The 19,092-nt window shown below is 64.4% G+C and overlaps 7 protein-coding genes across 10 annotated transcripts; 4 read left to right on the top strand and 3 right to left on the bottom strand.

The window, feature by feature from the left end:
• Window positions 1-99: 99 nt before the first annotated feature.
• Window positions 100-1,967, top strand: OGG1 (8-oxoguanine DNA glycosylase). 4 transcript variants are annotated; one of them, XM_053989770.1, is made up of 7 exons: window positions 100-305; window positions 388-668; window positions 745-924; window positions 1,011-1,189; window positions 1,264-1,405; window positions 1,498-1,547; window positions 1,621-1,967. In XM_053989770.1, the coding sequence occupies exons 1-7, from the start codon at window positions 196-198 to the stop codon at window positions 1,681-1,683; spliced, it is 1,005 nt and encodes a 334-aa protein (XP_053845745.1). In that variant the 5' UTR covers window positions 100-195; the 3' UTR covers window positions 1,684-1,967. The 4 variants fall into 4 exon arrangements, with proteins under 4 accessions (XP_053845745.1, XP_053845744.1, XP_053845743.1 ...); XM_053989769.1 differs by having other exon boundaries at window positions 1,300-1,405; window positions 1,498-1,967; XM_053989768.1 differs by having other exon boundaries at window positions 1,498-1,967.
• On the bottom strand, window positions 1,911-5,536 carry CAMK1 (calcium/calmodulin dependent protein kinase I). The gene is made up of 12 exons (XM_053989772.1): window positions 5,467-5,536; window positions 4,928-5,041; window positions 4,089-4,220; window positions 3,788-3,862; window positions 3,581-3,719; window positions 3,358-3,484; window positions 3,188-3,263; window positions 2,992-3,104; window positions 2,804-2,882; window positions 2,619-2,706; window positions 2,405-2,531; window positions 1,911-2,327 (listed from the first exon to the last, which is right to left on the bottom strand). Exons 2-12 carry the CDS (start codon window positions 5,011-5,013, stop codon window positions 2,272-2,274), a joined length of 1,098 nt encoding a protein of 365 aa, XP_053845747.1. The 5' UTR covers window positions 5,014-5,041; window positions 5,467-5,536; the 3' UTR covers window positions 1,911-2,271.
• Window positions 5,537-5,981: 445 nt separating this feature from the next.
• TADA3 (transcriptional adaptor 3) lies at window positions 5,982-8,934 on the bottom strand. Its single transcript, XM_053989767.1, has 8 exons — window positions 8,412-8,934; window positions 8,036-8,286; window positions 7,761-7,866; window positions 7,466-7,607; window positions 7,216-7,319; window positions 7,005-7,114; window positions 6,687-6,872; window positions 5,982-6,610 (listed from the first exon to the last, which is right to left on the bottom strand). Exons 1-8 carry the CDS (start codon window positions 8,616-8,618, stop codon window positions 6,418-6,420), a joined length of 1,299 nt encoding a protein of 432 aa, XP_053845742.1. The 5' UTR covers window positions 8,619-8,934; the 3' UTR covers window positions 5,982-6,417.
• A 270-nt stretch (window positions 8,935-9,204) lies between these two features.
• On the top strand, window positions 9,205-11,158 carry ARPC4 (actin related protein 2/3 complex subunit 4). The gene is made up of 6 exons (XM_053989773.1): window positions 9,205-9,296; window positions 9,476-9,594; window positions 9,924-10,035; window positions 10,108-10,203; window positions 10,343-10,513; window positions 10,943-11,158. Exons 1-6 carry the CDS (start codon window positions 9,294-9,296, stop codon window positions 10,946-10,948), a joined length of 507 nt encoding a protein of 168 aa, XP_053845748.1. The 5' UTR covers window positions 9,205-9,293; the 3' UTR covers window positions 10,949-11,158.
• Window positions 11,159-11,258: 100 nt separating this feature from the next.
• On the top strand, window positions 11,259-15,636 carry TTLL3 (tubulin tyrosine ligase like 3). Its single transcript, XM_053989766.1, is given in 12 exon segments — window positions 11,259-11,932; window positions 12,016-12,119; window positions 12,244-12,552; window positions 12,673-12,801; window positions 12,869-12,983; window positions 13,081-13,188; window positions 13,416-13,584; window positions 13,655-13,803; window positions 13,879-14,125; window positions 14,211-14,646; window positions 14,720-15,419; window positions 15,422-15,636. Coding segments are annotated over 12 exon segments (2,895 nt in total). The 5' UTR covers window positions 11,259-11,706; the 3' UTR covers window positions 15,625-15,636.
• A 293-nt stretch (window positions 15,637-15,929) lies between these two features.
• RPUSD3 (RNA pseudouridine synthase D3) lies at window positions 15,930-17,968 on the bottom strand. Its single transcript, XM_053989301.1, has 9 exons — window positions 17,784-17,968; window positions 17,342-17,409; window positions 17,221-17,265; window positions 17,035-17,131; window positions 16,839-16,946; window positions 16,686-16,770; window positions 16,491-16,617; window positions 16,269-16,408; window positions 15,930-16,191 (listed from the first exon to the last, which is right to left on the bottom strand). The coding sequence occupies exons 1-9, from the start codon at window positions 17,870-17,872 to the stop codon at window positions 16,021-16,023; spliced, it is 930 nt and encodes a 309-aa protein (XP_053845276.1). The 5' UTR covers window positions 17,873-17,968; the 3' UTR covers window positions 15,930-16,020.
• Window positions 17,895-19,061, top strand: JAGN1 (jagunal homolog 1). The gene is made up of 3 exons (XM_053989302.1): window positions 17,895-17,974; window positions 18,175-18,272; window positions 18,354-19,061. Exons 2-3 carry the CDS (start codon window positions 18,184-18,186, stop codon window positions 18,814-18,816), a joined length of 552 nt encoding a protein of 183 aa, XP_053845277.1. The 5' UTR covers window positions 17,895-17,974; window positions 18,175-18,183; the 3' UTR covers window positions 18,817-19,061.
• Window positions 19,062-19,092: the final 31 nt, after the last annotated feature.

Raw genomic sequence — 19,092 nt, 5'->3', positions numbered from 1 at the left:
CGGGGAGCGGCGGGCGCTCCGCCCGCGCGGGTTTCTCTGTGGTGGGCAGTGGCGGGGCCGGGGACGCGGGCTGGGGGGCTCTGGGGAGGTGTGGGGCCGGGCCGGGGCTGTGGGGCAGCCGGCGGCGCAGCGCCGGGCGGTGCCTTGATCCCGCCGCCCCCGCGGGTAGCGGCGCGCAGTTGCTCCCCGACCCCCATGAAGCTGCGGGACACCCCTTCCGCCTGCCCGTCCCTGTGGCGCTGGTTGCCGTGCCCGCCGGCCGAGCTGCGCCTGGACCTGGTGCTGTCCTCGGGACAGAGCTTCCGGTGAGCCAGCCCGGGGGTCTCGGGTGTCCCCCGACCCAGCTCTGCGCGTCCGAGCCGGCCCCGACCCCCCCGTGTGCGGCAGGTGGTGGGAGAGCAGCCCGGGGGCGTGGACGGGTGTGCTCGGGGGCCGCGTCTGGACACTACGGCAGGACGGGGATCGGCTCTGGTACACGGTGTACGGCGAGGAGGATGAACACGAGGAGGAGCGGGATGAGTGCCCCGCCAAAGCTGCGAAGCTGAACGCCGCAGAGACGGACCGGATCTTGCGCGACTACTTCCAGCTGGACGTGGGGCTGTCGCCCCTGTACCATGCCTGGGGGGCGGCCGACCCTCTGTTCCGCAAGGTGGCCAATGACTTCCCAGGTGAGGCGGCCCCACGGAGCTACGAAGGATGGCCATAACACCTGCTCGGCGTCCCCTCACAGCATCCTGCCCGCAGGGGTGCGGGTGCTGCGGCAGGACCCCGTCGAGTGCCTCTTCTCCTTCATCTGCACCTCCAACAACCACATTTCTCGCATCACTGCCATGATCGAGCGCCTCTGCCAGGCCTTCGGACGCCGGCTCTGCTGCCTCGATTCCCGGCCCTTCCATGCCTTCCCATCCCTCTCGGCGCTCACAGGTCCACCGCTGCCCCGCTGCTACCACTGTCATATTGCCATGGCCTCACCTGCGCCCACTCACGTCCCTCTGCTGTGCCCCTCCCAGGTGCTGATGCCGAGGCCCGGCTGCGGGCGCTGGGCTTTGGGTACCGGGCCAAGTTTGTCAGTGGGAGTGCGCGGGCCATCGCTGAGGGGCTCGGCTCCGAGGGGCTGCGCCAGCTCCGCACCGCGCCCTACGCCGAGGCCAGGAGGGTGCTGTGCGCCCTGCCTGGTGTAGGTGCCAAGGTGGGTGCCAGGACGGGGGTGGGACAGGGAGCAGAGACCAGCACTGGGGGTTGACTGGGTGCTGCTGGTGGCAGGTGGCCGACTGCGTCTGCCTGTTGTCCCTGGACAAGGCGGAGGCGGTGCCTGTGGACACCCACGTCTGGCACATCGCACGGCAGCGCTATGGCGTGGCGCTGGGCGGCAAGAGCCTCACCCCCCGGGCGTACCAGGAGATCGGTGAGGGCAGGGCTGCATCCTGATGTGGGACCCTCAGGGATGGTGGATGGTGCAAGTGTACCCCCACACTGGCGTTCACCCTCTTTCTGCAGGTGACTTCTTCCGGGGGCTGTGGGGTCCTCGTGCTGGCTGGGCACAGGCAGTGAGTACCCCTCCTTCCTGGCTCCCTTGCCCCCATCCCAAGCCATGCCCACCCCAATATCTCCCCACTCCAGGTCCTGTTCTGTGCCGACCTCCGCAAGGGCCAGAAGCCAGCTGGCAACCAGCATCAGGCCTGAGAGAGCTGAGGCTGGGACAGCTATGGGGGTGAGCTCCCCTAGGGACACCCCAGGAGGAATAGAGATTGAGTGGGACACTGCACCTGCTGCCAGCCTGGGATGGAGGCGTGTGGGGCAGCTACCTGTTGCCTGCCCACTGTGTGCATGGGGGAAGCTGCTGCCCTGGGCAGTGAAGCTGGGGGGGTCAGGGCTGTGTCGAGCTCCCTCAGTGCAGAGCTGAGCCAAGCACCTTTGGCCTCTTGCCTTTATTACAAGCAATAAAATAGAAACATCCATTTGGAAAATTGTCCTTGAACATGCTGGGGTTGGGGGTGTGGGACAGTGCCAGGCCGGGCGTGGAGGGAGGGAAGGGGTGTGGGAAGGGGCCCAGAACAAAGCCCCAAGCTGGGGGGCTCTGTGGTGTGCTCCTGCCCTGATGCAGAGTTCTGCTTGTGAGGCTGCAGTGGGGGCAGCTCCACATAACAGGACAAGCCAAGCAGGGTGCCTCCACACTATCTCCCCTGCTCCTGCACTGCAGAGCCCCCCACATGCACCCCACATGGCTGGACCCCCCTGGGCTCTCTTGGAGGCAGCTATGTGGGGCCGTGCTCAGTCTGGTGGGAGACGCTGAGCTCTGCTTGTGGGTGGGTGCCCACACTCTGACCCTGCAGGGAGGAACAGGGTGAGATCCTGGTGGCAGCCCTGAGGGGTCTGGGATGGGGATAGGAGGTTCGGGGCTCACCATTGCTGGTCCCCCCGACCAACCGTTCGCCGGGGCTCGTGGGAGTTGTCTGCCCAGGGACATCCTGGCTGGTTCCAAGCTGCAGCTTTCTCATGTGTCTCACCACCGCCGTGGCGTTGAAAGCTTGCTAATGACCCCACAGTGTCCGTCAGTTGGTATGGGGTGCCTGAGGGGCTGCTGCACCCCCTAACACCCACCAGCACCCCACACTCACCTTCCACTTGCTCTTTGCAAAATTCTTCTTGATCTGCTCACTCACTGACTGGTGGATGTTCTTGTCCAGGGCTGTGTCCCCGGCAATCCTGGAGCAAGACAGAAGTCAGTCAGGGCACCCCTATCCCATGGCTGCTGTGGGGTGAGTTGGAGAGGGGGGCAGACAGCAATAGGTCTCCCCATTACCAGGGATGCTGCAGTGCTTGCTCACAGGTGAATCGCTTGCCAGGGTCCTTCTCCATCAGGTGCTGGATAAAGTCCTTGGCTGGAACAGAGCATGGAGCAGCTCTGAGTGCCTGTGTCCACCGTTCCTCTGGATACTGTGAAGCTGCGCCAGGCTCACAGGCCCCACTGCCCTGGTGGTCCCAGCTCACCTGAGTCCGAGATATCATCCCAGTACGGTGAGTCAAACTCGTACTCGGCCTGCAGGATCTGCTCGAAGAGCTTGGCATCATTCTCATCATAGAAAGGAGGGTAACCACAGAGCCTAGTGGGGCAGCGGGGAGGGGACTGCTAGTCCCAGGCAGCCCCAAGGTGCCAGGCCCCCAGGAGGGCAAGGGGGATACATACAGGATGTAGGCGATGACTCCGATGGACCAGCAATCCACTGCTTTGCTGTAGGGCTTCTGTGCTAGCACCTCAGGGGCTGGGGGGGATGGCAGCGGTGAGGGGGGACCCCAACCTGTGGGGGGATCCCAACCCCACACCTAGGGTGGTGGCAGCCCATGGCAGGCGCTCACCCACATAGCCAGGGGTGCCGCAGGCTGTGGACATGACACTGCCACAGCCCTCGATCTTTGACAGCCCGAAGTCACTGATCATGATCTTGGAGTCCTCATCCATGCTGTAATAGAGCAGGTTCTCGGGCTGCGAGGAGAGGAGGGTAGTGGGAGGGGTGACACTGGGGTCTCCTCCTGCCTGGTGACATGACAGTGCTGTGTGTGTCCCCGCTCAATTGCTCACCTTCAGGTCACGGTGGACGATACCCATGTCATGCAGGTATTTGACGGCATCGAGGATCTGCCGGATCAGGGCGCTGGCGTCCCGCTCAGTGTAGAAACCCTTCTCCACGATGCGGTCAAAGAGTTCCCCCCCCGAGACCCTGCAGGGATGGGCAGCACCTGTCAGCACGGCCCCCCCGCCCCTCTGGAGCCCCACAACGTCACTCACAGCTGCATGATGAGGTAGAGGTGGGTGCCACTCTCGTAGATGTCATCCAAGGCCACGATATTGGGGTGCTTGATTCTGCAGGGGGAGGCACAAGGGGGTGAGAAGGGCACCAGGCTGCCCCCACCCCAGCCCCCAGGGGACAGGGAGCAGCCAGGCTCCGTGCCGCAGGTCATCACGCGCCGCTGGCTATTTTGGGCACTGGCAATAACATGTGGCAATGAGTGATGGCAGTGGGGGGCTGTGCCGGGGTTGGGGGGAGCACAGAGTGAAACCCCCACCCTGGTGCTGGGACGGCCCCTACTTGTGGAGGACAGCAATCTCGTTCTCAATGCTGGTCTCCTTTCCCTCCAGAGCCTTCTTGGCGATGCACTTGATAGCCACGAGCTTCCGCGTCGCCTTCTCCTCCGCCAGGACCACCTCGGAGAAGGCCCCCCTGGGGGGGTGAGAGATGAGCAGGGCACGGGGGCCACCAGCCAGAGCTGCCGATGCCGCCATGCCATGATTGTCATGGTGACAGGCAGAAAGTCCAGCTATTTATAGGAGAAAAGCAAGCAGGAGCGGCTGGCTGGGATGGCCGGACGTGGACCCTGGCAGCGACAGGATGCCTGGAACCCTCCGCCCTCCCAGTGTGCCTGCACCATCCCCATATCAGGCAGGGTAAGGCTGTGGTGCTGCCGAGGTCGAGCTGTGCTGGGGCTGAGCTTCCACGTGCGTTGCAGTAGCCCTCTGCTGTGCCATCCTGTAGCACCCAGGGCCACCCAGGAGCCAGCCAGAGCTGTTGGCAGTGCCCAGGTGGGGGACAGGAGGGACAGGCAGCGTGTTCACGCTGTGCTGGGCCCTAATCCCTGACATAATTAACCTGCTAATCCAGCCTAAGAGCCTTACCATGCAGTGGGCACCGCCAGGAACACCTCTGCCAGCCAGGGGACCACCCTCAGGTACCCTCAGCACAGCCCAGGAACCAGCCAGCGCCAGAGGGAGGTGGTATCTGTGCCCCACAGCATGTCCCCTCATATGCAAATCCTACCTTGGGCCAGGATTTGAGCTATTTCTACATGGATAGTTGTGCAAAGCCTGAGGGGCCAGACCCATCCCTACGAGTGGGCTGTCACTAGTGTGTCACCCCAGTCTGCAACTCACGTGCCCAGGACATCTCGGAAATCGTAGATCCGCTGAATATCCTCGATCCTCTTCTTCCAGCTGGGCCCGTCCTGCCCCAGCGGCATGGTGCCCTGCAGGGCCACCCACTCCCACCTGTGACACGAGTGGGGACAAGCTGTCAGCGTGCTGGGATGGCATGGGGACACGGGGACGACAGGGTGCTACGGCGAGGTGGTTGTCATCGTGGGGTGATGGGAACAAGCTGTGTCGACGCAGGAGTTCTGGCGTAGATTGCCCCAGTGGGGAAACATGCTGGGACCCTCCCGATGCCCGCCCATGGGGCGGGTGCGGGGCGGGCAGGCAGCAGGAGGGCTCCAGACACGCGCGTAGGCGCACGGGGGGGTCCCCACCGCCATTCCCCACGCCCGCCAGCTGGCACAGCGGCGCCGGGCGGGACACGCGTGGGAGCAGAGCTGCGTGGCGCGGGTGACGCGCAGCTCCACCGCCGCTACTCAGTGTCGCGCGTGGGAACGACCTCCCTGCGTGGGCGCGCCGCCCCCGCCCCGGCCCGCCCTTACCGACGGCCCCGGCCCCGGGCCCCGCGGCGGAGCAGCGGCGACTCCTCCCGGCGCGGCGCCGCCGGACAGCGCTGACGTCACGGTGAGGGGCGGGCAAGCGCGCGGCCGCTGCCAATGGGAGGGGGTGGCTCGGCCGCGGTGGGAAGGAGCGGGGACACGCGTGACCGCGGGCGCGCGTGGACACGCGGGAAAAGCGCGGGGACGGCGACAAGCGCGGCGCGGCATCACCCACACTCCCCCCCGCCCCCCCCCCGTGCATCTGTTGTGGGGATGCGAGGGCATTCCTTGGGTAGACACGAGTGGAGTTCCAGGACAGACCCAGCCCCGCCACTCCTCGCCCCCCTCCCCAGACCGAGCCCAGCACCAGCAGGACCCACCCCCATAGCCGGGCAGGGCTGTCTCCCAATGTCACCACACCGTCACCTGCACACGGCTGCCTTTATTGCCGGTGCTCACGGCAATAGAAACCACCGGTACATGGAGAGCTCGGCCACCCACCCACCAGACCCCCCACCCCTCCAGCCGCTTCCCCTCCCCACTCCCCCCAGTCCACCCGTGGGGCTGGGATCTCCCCCTGCCCCGCATCACAGAGAGGGACAGGGAACTGTGGGAATCGCACCATCACAGCCACCACATCTGGCCCCTGCAGTGACCTGGCAGGTGTCACCCGAGTAACAGGGGAGTGCAGGGGGGACATGAGAGTGGAAGCCACCAGCTGGGGTGGGGGTGTTCAAGGGAGGGACCTCGGCAACTCCACGGGGTGCCCAGCTTGGGTCAGTGACAGCCCTGTACAGGGAGGGGACAGCAGCTGGGCTCCTTCATCCGAGTAGGGAGGCTGACCAGACTCAGGGCACGGAGGCTGTGCCAGTTCCATCCCATGGTGGCAGGGCTCAGGCAGGGCAGCCCCCTGCGGGTGAGGTCCACACAGAATGGGGGGATCCTTGGTCCCTGCTACCCATCCAGCAGCTTGAGGATGCTCTCCCGCTCCTTCAGGGTCTTCCAGGCCTGGTCCTTCTCCTTTTTGGTGGGCGTGCGCTTCTTCTGCCGGGCAGCCATGATCTTGCGGAATGCATCCATCACCTCGTTGTCGGCCATGCGGACGCGCTGCCGCAGCTCCTGCCGGTGCAGTTCCTCCTTGGCCAGCCTGGGGGGCACAGGGGGGCGTCAGGCCCTGCCAGGCAGCCCCCTGCCTGCACCCGTCCCAGCCCGCTCGCTCTCACCGCAGCAGCTCGTGCTTCTTGGTGCGGTTGTGTGCGCTGAGCGCCTTCAGCTCTGCCTGCCTCTTGCGTAACTCAGCCAGCACCTCGTCCTCCGAGTCCTCAGCCGGACGGTCCTCCGACTCCAGCAGGCCCTGGGCCACCAGCTCCTCCTTGATCCGCCCCTCTAGTGACTTGGTGTGGGGGACACTGCCAGGGTGAGAGTGGCTGCTGCCCACCACACGCCCTTTTCTCCCCGTGACTCACAGCGGCAGGGAGCCAGCAGCGTGCTCGGTGCACCCAGGGGCAGTGCTGAGCTCTGGGCCCACCTCAGCTGCTCACCTGAAGGGCTTGTTCTGGCTGCGGGGAGATGTGCCAGCACCGTCAGCTCCCGAGTCCTTGCCAGTGATCTCAGGGATGGGGGAGTCCTCAACAGGAGAGATGATGTTCTCCTAGCAAAGGGAGCACAAGGGAAGGGTTGCAGTGCTGGGTTTTGGCAGCAGTGCCCTACAGTGCCAGGCCACCATGGCATAGTGCCATTGGAGCCCCTCACCTCCACAAGGGCCTGCAGGAGACGCTGTGTCAGAGGACCAAAGGGACATCCATCCTCTGGCTGCTCGTGCTGGGCTTCTGATTTCTTCAGGAGGGCATCAACATCTGGGAAGAAGTGGGAGAGGGGAAAAAGCAACCCCAAAGGCACAGACATGAGCAGTGGGGCAGGGCTACCTCAGCCTTTCTTGGGCTTGGCTCCATTGGGCACAAGCCCTCCCAGCCCCCCTGGGTAAAGGGTGGGATTGGGGCACCTTTAGTGTCCAGCTCAGTCAGTGGCCCCAGGACACCTTTCTTCTTGTCGGCAGCAGCTGCTGCCCGGGCTCCGTCCTTCTGCTCCTCCAGCAGGTCCTCTTGTGCCCAACGCTGGGAGTAATGCTTCCCCAGCGGTGGAATCTGCAAGAGCAAGGCTCAGCACAGCTCCTGGAGCCTCTGCCTTGCCTCCCACCTCACCAGTGCCACAGCAGCATCCCAGGCAGGAACAGTCACTGTGAGGTGCCAGAGGGGATGGGGAGAGAGGGCAGAGGAAGGGGCTTAGGAGCTTTTCACCTTGTAATGCTCAGCCTCGTCCTCCGGCGGCTTGAGCAGCTCCTCCAGGACTCTGACCTCCTCGTTGGTGAGATCGGCACAGTACGGCTCCACCGATGCCCAGAACCTGCAAGAATGGATGAACTGTGAGAGGGAGCCGCAGGGGGGCACACAGAAGGTGACACACGTCCCCTTTCCCCCTGTGGCCCCTCTTCTCTCAGGCTAGAGGCAGCCCTTGGGCCATGTGCTCCAAGGAAGGAGAGAGATGATCCCAATGCCTCCCAACACCCACACACCTGTTTGGAGCATCATTTTTGGGGATGCGGGGCACATCAATGGGATCATCCTGGAACTCATATTCCTGGATCTTGGGCTGCAGGTTCTTAGACTTGGGCCGGCCGGGCCCAGGCCCAGTCCCATGGCCCCCTTTGCCCTCCAGCTTCTGCTTCTTGGGCTTCCCATGTTTTACAGATGTGCCCACATCGTGGTCCTTGCTCAGCTTCAGGAACCGCCGGTCGCCCTTCTTATCCTGCCAGTCCGTCAGGATCTGGAAGAGAGTGGTGTCCCATGAGATGCTGTGCCCGGCGCTGGGCAGGGGCAGACCAGAGGCAGCCCCTTGGTGGGACGGAGCCAGACAGAGACTCTGTCCCTGACCCAGCGCGGCCCCAGCACCTGTGTCTCAGCCTCCAGGACGCGAAGGCGGCGGCTGGCAGAGGACAGCAGCGTCTCCAGCTCCAGCTGCAGTGTGTCCAGCTCCTCGATGCCGATGCCATCGTCCTCCGAGCGGGCCAGCACGGCCGTGTAGCGGGGGCACACTTTCACGTGGTCCACCGACTTGAAGTCATGGAACTGCAGCGGGCAGTCCTTCAGCTCGCTCATGGCGGTGGTGGGGACCGAGCACCGAGCGGGCTCTGGGGGACCGACGGGAACACGGGGGAGCCGGGGGCGGGGAAGCCGGCAGGGAATGGAGTGGAGTGAGGGGCTACGGAGGGTCGGGGGGCATCGAGACTCCGTGGAACCCGGGGTAGGGGATCACCGGGGCGCCGAGAGGAACGTGGGGAGAATCACCAGGGCGCTGAGGGAACAAGGCGGGGGGGATCACCGAGGAACCCGGCGGGGGGATCACCGAGGGGAAGCGGACGGGGATCACCGGGGGGCTGCGGGGACGAGGCGGGGGCGGCCCCGGGGCGCAGCGGAGGCCGCGGGGCCGGGTCTGGGCCGGGCGCCCCTTCCGGCCCCGCGGGCGCCCCGCCCCGCGCCGCCCATTGGCCGCGCCGCGCCCCGCGCCGCCGCTCATTGGCCCAGCCCGCCCTCCATCTCCCTTCCCTAATATGGAAGCGCTGACAGGCCCGTACCAATCGCGGCACGGCACGGGGGGGAGCCGCGCGAAGTCTCGCCGCCGCCACCCGGCTCCGTGCCGCGGGGGGGCCAGGCCGCAGGGCGGGATCCTCCCGCCGCCCCCCCCCTCCCTCCCGCCGCAGTGGGAGGTGCCGCGCATCCCGGAAGAGGTGATCAGCCACTTCCGCCTGGCCGGACCGGAGCTCCGCTGCCACCATGGTAGGGCGGGGGGCGCCCCGTGAGGGGCGGTGGCAGCGGGGAGGCTGGGGAGGGTCGGAACCGGGGCCGGCGGAGTAAGCGGGGCTGCGGGCTGCTGACCGGGGGGCTGGGGCAGGGGGCGAGACCCGACCCCCGGGCTCCGGTCGGGGGGGTCTGACGCCGCCGCCGTGTCCCCGCAGACTGCCACGCTGCGCCCGTACCTGAACGCGGTGCGCGCTACGCTGCAGGCCGCGCTGTGCCTGGAGAACTTCTCGTCGCAGGTGGTGGAGCGGCACAACAAGCCCGAGGTGGAAGTCAGGTACGGGGGCGGGAGGGAACACCAAGAGAGCCCTGCGGAGCCCTGGTTGCCCGCCCTGGGGACCGCTGGCCCGTTCCTGCCGTGCGTTGGCCACCCCCAGCCCTTAGGCACCCGGCTGATGCCGGTAGGGAGCCGGGAGGCTGCGGGGAGGAGGAAGGGGATCTAGCTTGGGACCGAGGGAGCGTCTGCCCTGAGGAGGAACATCTTCGGGACACGGAAGCATCCTGTACAAAAGCCCCCACATCCCCGTGATCCCTGCGGCTCCCCTTCCCTGTTTCCTACAGTAAATGCTTCCTTCTGAGTCACTCCTGCCCTCCCTCTGTTCTCAGGAGCAGCAAAGAGCTGCTGTTGCAGCCGGTGATCATCAGCAGGAACGAGAAGGAGAAGGTTCTCATCGAGGGCTCCATTAACTCAGTGCGCGTCAGCATCGCCGTGAAGCAGGTGAGGGGGGCTTTGGGGGGGGGCTGGCGCCTCAGCCCGTGGGGAAGCCTCACTTCCTTTTTCTCTCTCCAGGCTGATGAGATCGAGAAGATCTTGTGCCACAAATTCATGCGCTTTATGATGATGAGGGCTGAGAACTTCTTTATTCTGCGCAGGAAGCCCGTGGAGGTGAGGTGACAGGGAGGGGACAAAACAACTCCTGGCTCTGCTCCTGCCACTGGGAGGGTGTCCAGTGCAGAACTGGGATGTGAGCTTGCATGGCCAGCGGTTTGGGAGCTAAACCCTAGGGTGCTTCTCTCTCGTGCAGGGTTATGATATCAGCTTCTTGATCACAAACTTCCACACGGAGCAGATGTACAAGCACAAGCTGGTGGACTTTGTCATCCACTTCATGGAGGAGATTGACAAGGAAATCAGTGAGATGAAACTCTCTGTCAATGCGAGGGCCCGCATAGTGGCAGAGGAGTTCCTTAAGAATGTGAGACTCTGAAATGGGAGGAGGGGTCTCTGATTTTGGGAGTGGGGGTTGGGGTCAAAGCCAGTGTGTCCCTTGTGCCCAGAGTCCCCCTGTCCCATTAGTGAGGACAGGGTGACACCCTGCCTAAGGAACCTCTTGGGGACAGGGAGGAAAGGATGCCAAAGGCGCTTGTATGCCCTTTGCTCATGAAGTGCCAGATTTGAGACCCCCAGAGCTTTCTCAGAGGCAGCAGCAGCAGCCTTAGGGAATGAAACCCTTTTGGTGGGTGCTGAGATGGACGTGCAGTGCCTGGGGAGGCAGCGGGAGAAGCTGAGCATGGATCCCTGTGAGCAGTGGCCACCCTCAGCCTCCATCCCAGGTGCCAGGAGGGTGGTGAGGGTTCTCGGAGCGCTGCAAGCAGGGACTAACAGCCATGTGTTTTCTCTCCAGTTTTAGGCCGTGGTGCAGGACCCCGTGGCTCCCCTGTGCTTGTGCCCACCGGGCACTGTGCCTGTGCCTGCTCTCGTTTCTCGAGGACCGCTGGGCGGGGCCGGGCCCTGCCCGCCCCTCTCTGGGCTGGGCGGGAGCAGCCCCCGCTTGCGGCAGCGCGGCCCCGGCCGCTGCCCCTTGTCTCGTCTTGTTTTTTAAACGGTCTTGTTTGCTGTATCCGCCGCCTCCGTCTCCTCCCTCCCGCCGCTGTGGGCCGCACCGGGGGATGGGGGGAGGGCATCGTGGCCTTGGGGGACAGATCATGGAATGGGAGCAGGACATGGAACTGGAGGGGCACAGTGCGGCAACAGCAAACAGTGGGGTCAGCCCTGATGGTGTGTGAGGGGCCGTGGGGTGTGTCAGGAGAGCATGAATGGACTTGAAGTCGGCCTGGGGACAGCAAGGGGCTTGGCTTGTGGGGCACAAAAGGATTTTGGGCAGGGTGCGAGGTTTGAGTGGGGGATGGCTGGCCATGGGCATAGGGGGCTGTTTGTGTCCCCCCTTCTGTGCAGTGGAGCTTCTGTGGTGGCTGGAGCTGGGGCTGTGACATCACAGTGGTGCTGGGGTTGGGGGAGCCACATCCTGCATTCTGATATCAGTGGTACTGGGGTTAGAGGCCATGTCCTGTGCTGGACTCCGACTTAAGTCCCCAGCAGGACAGGGGAATAGGCCAACCTGCTTGGCACAGAGGAGGAAGAGCCACCCACAGCTCTCCTCGGGCTACCATGGGACAATGTGACACAGAGAGCGGCACTGCAGGCACACAGACCCCCAGACGGAGACAGCACTTGAGCAGGGTACGCTTCAGCCACCTCCCGGCCCAGGAGGCTGGGGACAAGGGCACAGTGGGGCATCCTGGGACTGTGCAGTGCAGCTGGGACACTGGCACAAGACTCAGCAAGTCGGAGACTACCCTTTCAAGGGCCCGAAGGTCAGGTCAGAGGCAGGCAGGTCAGTGCTTCCTACCTCTCCATGCCTGCCCAGTGGGACTGGGGACATGGGGACAGTGGGCTCAGACAGGGCTGTCCTCATAGGGCATTCAAGAGCCACCACCACCAGCCACCAGGTTGGCTGCCAGCGCTTGCTAAACCTTGAGCAGCTCAAGAAGGCCAAGCTGCATGTGGAGATGGCCATTAAGGTGAGGGACCTGATTTCACACCCCTCAAATGCCACCTGCTTGCATTTACTGCATTTCTGGCTCAGGAGAGCTGAGCCAGAGGAACCAGGACTGGGGCTGGTTGAGCCCACTGGTCTCTGCACAGGAGAAGAAGATCTTCACGGTACAGGGCCCCTACCCCATCATCCGCCGCCTGCTGCGAGCCCGGGGCTGGGTGGAGAGGAAGCTCCCCCGCATGGGCAGACAGCTGGAGCAGCATTGTGGAGACCAAAACAAGCAGCAGCTGCAGACAGGACCAAGTAATGGTGGTGGTAGGCAGAGGGAGGTACTGCTGAACCCACGTGGTGGGGCACAGCCTTTTCTGGGGACCACAGACCCCCTGCTCTACCCATGGCTACCTGCTGAGGAGGAAGAGCAGTGTGATGAGGACCCCGACGGCATCCATGACCTCATGGTTAGAGGAGAGGGCTGGGGCTGAGCTCTGCCACTGCCTCAGGCATGGGCACAGCCTTGGACAGGGGATGAGGGTGGGATGGGGGCTTCGTGTCCCACCCTGGCTTCCTCCCTCTGCCAGTCCTACCTGGTGCGGGACCAGTTGCCGAACTTCATCTGGACCAACTTCCTTGAGGCCGTTGATTGTCAGCTGCTGCAGGAGGACAGCGTGGTGAACCACCATGCCCGGGTGGATGCATTCACCACCAAGGTGGGAGGCTGGAGCCCTTGGGGAGGGGGATGAGGTCCAGTAGGGTCTGACAACTTCCTCTAAACAGGAGGGGCTGTGCCTCAGCCTACAAAACCTTCCGTGGATTGAGCAAGCTGACCCTAACACCTTCTTCCCCCGGTGCTACCGGCTGGGGACCATGGATGATCGAGAAGCTTTCATTGGTGAGCTGAAGGCTGTTGCCCTCCCGTCCCTCCTTGTGCTCCCACTGCTCCAATGTCCTGTGCAGGACTGGCTGGGGATGATGCCTCCCTCTTGCAGAGGATTTCCGCCTGACAGCAGCACGCAGCCTGCTCAAACTGGCCTTGGAGGAGGCTGGGGACAGGCCAGTGAGGACTGAGCAGGTCCCAAATTCTGCCAAGGGGGCAGGTGGGTACATGGAGCTGGGCCTGGGGATGATGGCAGAGAATACAGCTAGGGAAAACTGATGGCTGAGCTTGGAGGCACAGCCTCTGCTCACAGCTGCGGCCTGGGATCTCCCAATCCCTCCTACTAGCCCAGCTTATGGGTGCTCTGCTCCCAACCCCATCCCCCACAGGGAGGCTCTGGCCAAGGCTGGCATAGGAGTCACATCTCTCACCCCAAGCATTCCACAGCACGGCCAGGCTCCCCCCTGTACCCTGAGCTGGTGGAGGAAGCCCTGGAGGTCTGTAAGCAGCACCTGGACGTTCTGCAGCACCAGGACATTGACAGGAGCACCCCGTCCCCCTGCAGGACATGTATCGACTGGGACCGCTTCCTGCAGCAATACTACCGTGTGGCACAGTGAGTGCTGAGTAGGATGGGGGGGGGCACCATGGCAGGGCTGCTGCTGAGCACCCCTTCCCCTCCACAGTGAGGGAGCAGGGCTGGTGCTGACCAGACAGCAGCGGAAGCAGTGCCAGAACCTGCTGCAGAGCCTGGCAGAGAAGCTGCCCCAGCTTGACATGGAGGGCAAGCTCAACGTCTGGATCCTCAAGCCTGGTGCTGAATCCCAAGGCAGGGGTAAGGCTGGGGGAAGCAGGGAGCACACAGAAGCTCCCTGTTTAGGAGGGGTCCCACTATGACTATGTTTCCCAGGCATCATCTGCATGATGCGGCTGGAGGAGATGCTGCAGCTGGCATGGAGCTGCACAGCACCCTCGGTGCAGGTGGGCAGATGGGTGGTGCAGAAGTACGTGGAGCGGCTGCTGACCATTTTTGGCACCAAATTCGACATCCGGCAATGGTTTGTTGTGACTGACTGGAAGCCACTGACCGTCTGGTTCTACCGAGACTGCTACCTGCGCTTCTGCTCCCGGCCCTTCTCCCTGCATCACCTGGAGCGGTGAGTGCCCCTCACCCCTCACCCCGGCTCCCCACACCCCAGCACCCTGGCACCCCCTGACCCAGCCCCCCTCTCCCTGCCCCAGTGCCAGGCACCTCTGCAACGTCTCTGTCCAGAAGTGGTACAAGACGTCACCAGATCAGGACCCCCGTGTGCCCCCAGACAAGATCTGGTCAAACGAGCAGTTCCAGGAATACCTGGCACAGCTGGGGCAGGCGGATGCTTGGCACCAGGTGCTGGTGCCCGGCATGAAGGCGGCGATCCTGAACACTCTGCGCAGTGCCCGGGACCGGGTGCGCTTCCGCAAGGGCAACTTCGAGCTCTACGGGGCTGACTTTCTCGTTGGGGAGGACTGCCAGCCCTGGCTGCTGGAGATCAACTCCTGCCCCACCATGAGCCCCTCCTCGGCAGTGACCCGACGGCTCTGTGCCAACGTCCAGCGGGACACGCTGTGCCTTGTGCTCGACCGCAAGGACAACCCCACCTGTTCCATTGGAGCGTTTGAGCTCATCTACAAGGAGGTAGGCTGGGGGGATGGGGGTCACACACCCCCCAGACACCCTGAGCCCCCCACTACCTGCTGTCTCCCTGCAGGCAGCTGTGCCCAAGCCTCCGTCAGCACGCGTGAAGCTGATGGTCAAAGGCTGTTCCCTGAAGAACCTCCAGTCACCACAGCAGCAAGCCCAGGACAAGCCCCCCACCACTGTGGCCAGTACTCCCCACCACCCTGTGTCCCCAGGGGCCAGAGCCACCCATGTACCCAAGCGAGCACAGCATCAATTCCCCACCACTGTGCCCAGTGCCCCCAAGCTCCCTGTGTCCCCGGGGGCCAGAGCCACCCATGTATCCAAGCAAGCACAGCATCAATTCCCCATCACTGTGCCTCGTGCCCCCAAGCTCCCCCTGTCCCCAGGGGGCAGAACCACCCAGGTGCCCCAGAGAGCACATCGATCTCCTACCACGGTGCCCAGTGCCTCCAAGTCTTCTGTGTCCTCAGGGGGCAGAACGACGGAGGTGACCCAGCCCAGAACAGCAACAGAGAAGCTGTCTCCTCTGGGGCAACAGAGCCACTGCTCTTCCACCAGCTCTGACCCCCCAGCACCACCAAAGCCTTGGGCTTCCTCTGCTGGGAGCAAGGGGCTGCCACAGCTTGGTCACCTGCCTAGGCAGCCCCAAGCTGCACAGCCCCAGAACAATGGCTGTCCCCTGTACTGGGTGCCAGTGCCACCACCCCAGAGAACCCCCAGCAACCCCTGGCTAACCCAGGGTTCTGCACGCTCCTTCCGTCCTGCCAAGCTCCTGCAACGACCCTGTGCCTGGAGCAGAAGCACACAGTAGCTCCCAATGGGCTGCAGAAAACTTGGGACACTGAGACACCCCCAGAAGTGGACAGCACCCTGCCTGCCCTTGCTGAGCCAACACTGGCTGCCTCTCATCCTAAAGAGCTCCCACTGCTGTGTCGTGGTACCCACCTCCTCCCTCCCTCCCCTTTAAAATAATTCTATGATAAGCAGTCTGTCTCGGACCTTCTGTGTGTGAGTTGTGAGGAGGGTTAGGACTGCCCCTGGGATGGGGCTGTGGGTGGGAACTGGGGCTGCCAGGGCAGAGCAGGCAGGAAAAGCGGTCTCTGCTCCTGCCTGTGGTCGGCCCTGCCAGACAGAGCTGCGGTGGGTGATGACACTGCTGCATTCTAGCACTTGGAACCAGGGCAGGCAGAGAGTGGTGGCGAGGGCTGGTGCCCTCAGCAATGCCAGAGGGACAGTCAGGAGAAATGTATCCTCTGTGTGCCAAGAAAGGAACCGAGTGCTGGACCACCCAGGCAGCAGGGGGGGATTTTAATGGGGTGGCAGAGAGTAGAAGGGTGGAGTGGGTGTCCCCCTGCAGCACTAGGGCTCCTAATGCTCAGGCAGCCCCAGAGAGTGCAGAGTGTGCAGGAAGTAGGGTGGCGGGGGGGCACAGAGGGGGCCCTCGGGCAGCACTAGCTCCTGCAGGTGGATGTGGAGTGGGAGGTGATGGAGCTGCCGTGGAGAAAGCCGCAGCCGGGACAGCAACTCCTCGTCCAGTACCTGCAATGTGAGTGGGCAGCTCAGTGGGATCACTGAGGGCTGTGCTGATGTCCCACCCATCCACCCTGACCATGTACCTGTGTGCGGGTCGGGGCAGTCTCGAGGCTCAGAAAGAAGGGCACTCCCAGCACCCTGCCCACGCGGGAAGAGTTCTTATGGTCGCCCAGGGCCGGGCACAGCAGCAGTGTCAGGTGCACCTGGAGCTGTTCTGGGAAGGCTGGGCAGGAACAGGGAGAAGGTGAGACTGCAGGGGTCAGGAAGCATGCCTGCGGTGGCGGAGGTGTTGGGGGGCCGCTCACCCGTCCTGGGCTGGAGCTGGAGGAGGGCACAGCCCCCCGCGGCACTCAGCACCCGGTAGCGTGTCAGGGTGCTCTTCACATCCTTCCTGGCCAGGCTGCGGCGTCCTGGGGCTCGGACCGGCACCACCTGCAGAGCACAGCCCTCAGCACTCCCTGGGGTACCCCTGTGCCCCCAGCCCACCAGCACCCCCTTACCATGGCTCTGTCCCCCTGCTGCTGCCAGCACAGCCCAGTGGAGATTTCACCCTCCACCTCTGCCGGTACTCCCACGGTGATGGCACTGCAGGGTAAGGTGGTGAGAAGGGGACAGGACTTCCATGCCAGCATGGCAGGGTCCCAAGGACTCACCGATATGTGGCAGGGTACTGGCCTCTACAACGAGCACTGGTGAAGAACTGTTGGAGCTTCTTAGTGGTGTGGTAGCAGCTGGACAGGAGGACAAGGCCAGAATACTCCCTGTGGGACATGGCTGCTTGAGACCTGGAAGGGGAAAGGCAGCCCTAGCTCCACCCCAGGACCTCCAGCCTGGAAATTCCTACCACACCTGGCAGGAGCCTTCACCACGTGGAGCTCAGCAGCGAGGCCCAGGCGTCGTCTCAGTGCCGGCAGCAGTGCCTCCAGGCTCAGGTCCCCAGGACGCCCTGGGGAGATGCTGGCAGTCAGCACCTGCTGAGCCCCCCACACAGGCACCCCCACCCCTGCAGACCCCCTACTGCTGTCCTGTACTCACCCAGAATGGGGAGGCCGGGGGGCTTGCTCAGTGCCAACAGGGCTCCTAGTGAGGGGAAGTCTGGTCAGGATGGACTTCCCTCACTGTCTCCCCTGCCCCCATTCTCCCCTGACGCAGGTACCTTCCCGGTGCACCACAGAGCCCTCCAACAGCCTCAGCGTCTCCTTGGGGCCCAGCAGCCGCCGCCACCTGCAGGGGGACACAGGTGGGACTTCCCTCAGCACCTACCCTGCACCCCACTCTGCGTGTCCATAAATCTCAGCCACCACTGTCCGCCCTCTTCTCCACGCGTCTCTGCACCCTCATGCTTCCGCAGCCCCTCTGTGCTCACACATCTGCAGGTGAACCCCACAGGTACGTCCCCAGTCCCACAAGCCCCCCATAACCCCAACTTGATAACCCCTCTGTACCCACGCGTGCGCGCCCCCAGTGGGCTCCCACCAGCCCCCACGCGTGTGCATCTCCAGGTGCCAGCACACCCATGGGGTGCACCCCACGCACACACGCACCCCACAGATAAACGCACCCCATGTACACCACACCCCCCCCCGCGCCCCGCTGACCCCGCGGCGCGCGCTCCCGGTCCCGGGCGCGCCAGCCCGCGCGCGGCGGCGGCGGCGGCGGCGGTAGCGGCGCTCCCCGTCCCCGCCATGGCGGCACCGCCGCGCCTGCGCCGAGCGGTGCCCCCGGCATCCGGAGCCGGCGGCCGCGGCCATAGAGCAGCGGAAGCGCGGGCAGAGGGTCCCGCCCGCAGGTGCGGCACGGAGGGGAGCGGCGGGCCGGGGGTGTCACCCCCGGGGGGGTCACCGCGGGGATGTCCCGGAGGGCCGGGCGGTCACGGGGAGGGAGCCCCGGGGCTGTCGCTGTTGAGGGGAGGCCCCGGGGGCTTGTGCCGGGGCTGCGCTGGGGAGGCGGGCAGGGAGAGCGGCCCCGCCTGACGCTGTGTCTCCCCAGGACAGCGCCATGGCTTCCCGCGGGGGTCCCCGCGCCGCCGGCACCGATGGCAGCGACTTCCAGCACCGGGAGCGCGTGGCTTCGCACTACCAGATGAGGTAGGTGTCCCCTTTCCCGGGATTCCGGGGGGGGACACGCGACCCCAACTGGCCCTGATGGCCCCCACACTCTCTCTCCAGCGTGACCCTCAAGTCGGAGATCAAGAAGCTGATCTACACGCATGTGGTCATCTGGCTGCTGCTCCTGGCCCAGATGGTCGTGGGGCACCTCAAGCTGCTGCCCCACGACCAGGTGGCCATGCCCTACCAGTGGGAGTATCCCTACCTGCTCAGCATCCTGCCCTCCCTCCTGGGCCTCCTGTCCTTCCCCCGCAACAACATCAGCTACCTGGTGCTCTCCATGATCAGCACCGGCCTCTTCTCCATAGCTCCCCTCATCTACGGGGCCATGGAGATGTTCCCCATGGCACAGCAGCTGTACCGCCACGGCAAAGCTTACCGCTTCATCTTCGGCTTCTCGGCCGTCTCTGTCATGTACCTGGTGGTGGTGGTGGCCGCGCAGGTGCATGGCTGGCAACTCTACTACAGCAAGAAGCTGCTGGACTCCTGGTTCACTAGCACGCAGGAGAAGAAGAAGAAATGAGTGGGGATAGGTGGGCTCCGTGAGGTGCTGAAGCTCTGCAGTTCAGTCCTGTGGGGCAGCGCTGGCGCAGCTCCGGTGGGTGGGGGATCCTCGGGGACCACGGGGTGGGTGTCTGAGCCACACCACGGCCCCGAGCTCGCATGCAAGGGGGAGACCCCCGAGGGCTGGGGCCGTGGAGGGTCCCTGGGGTGCGTGCCCCTTCCTCCGCGTGTTGCTCTATGGAAATAAAGCACCGTCCGCTCTCCCACGCGTGTCTGCGCCGCAGGAAGCGCCGCC

The sequence above is a fragment of the Vidua macroura genome, chromosome 13 (assembly GCF_024509145.1).
Source record: "Vidua macroura isolate BioBank_ID:100142 chromosome 13, ASM2450914v1, whole genome shotgun sequence".
NCBI classification, from domain to species: domain Eukaryota; kingdom Metazoa; phylum Chordata; class Aves; order Passeriformes; family Viduidae; genus Vidua; species Vidua macroura.
The sequence above is the reverse complement of the archived record's forward strand: the minus strand, read 5'-3'. Positions and strand labels throughout refer to the sequence as shown.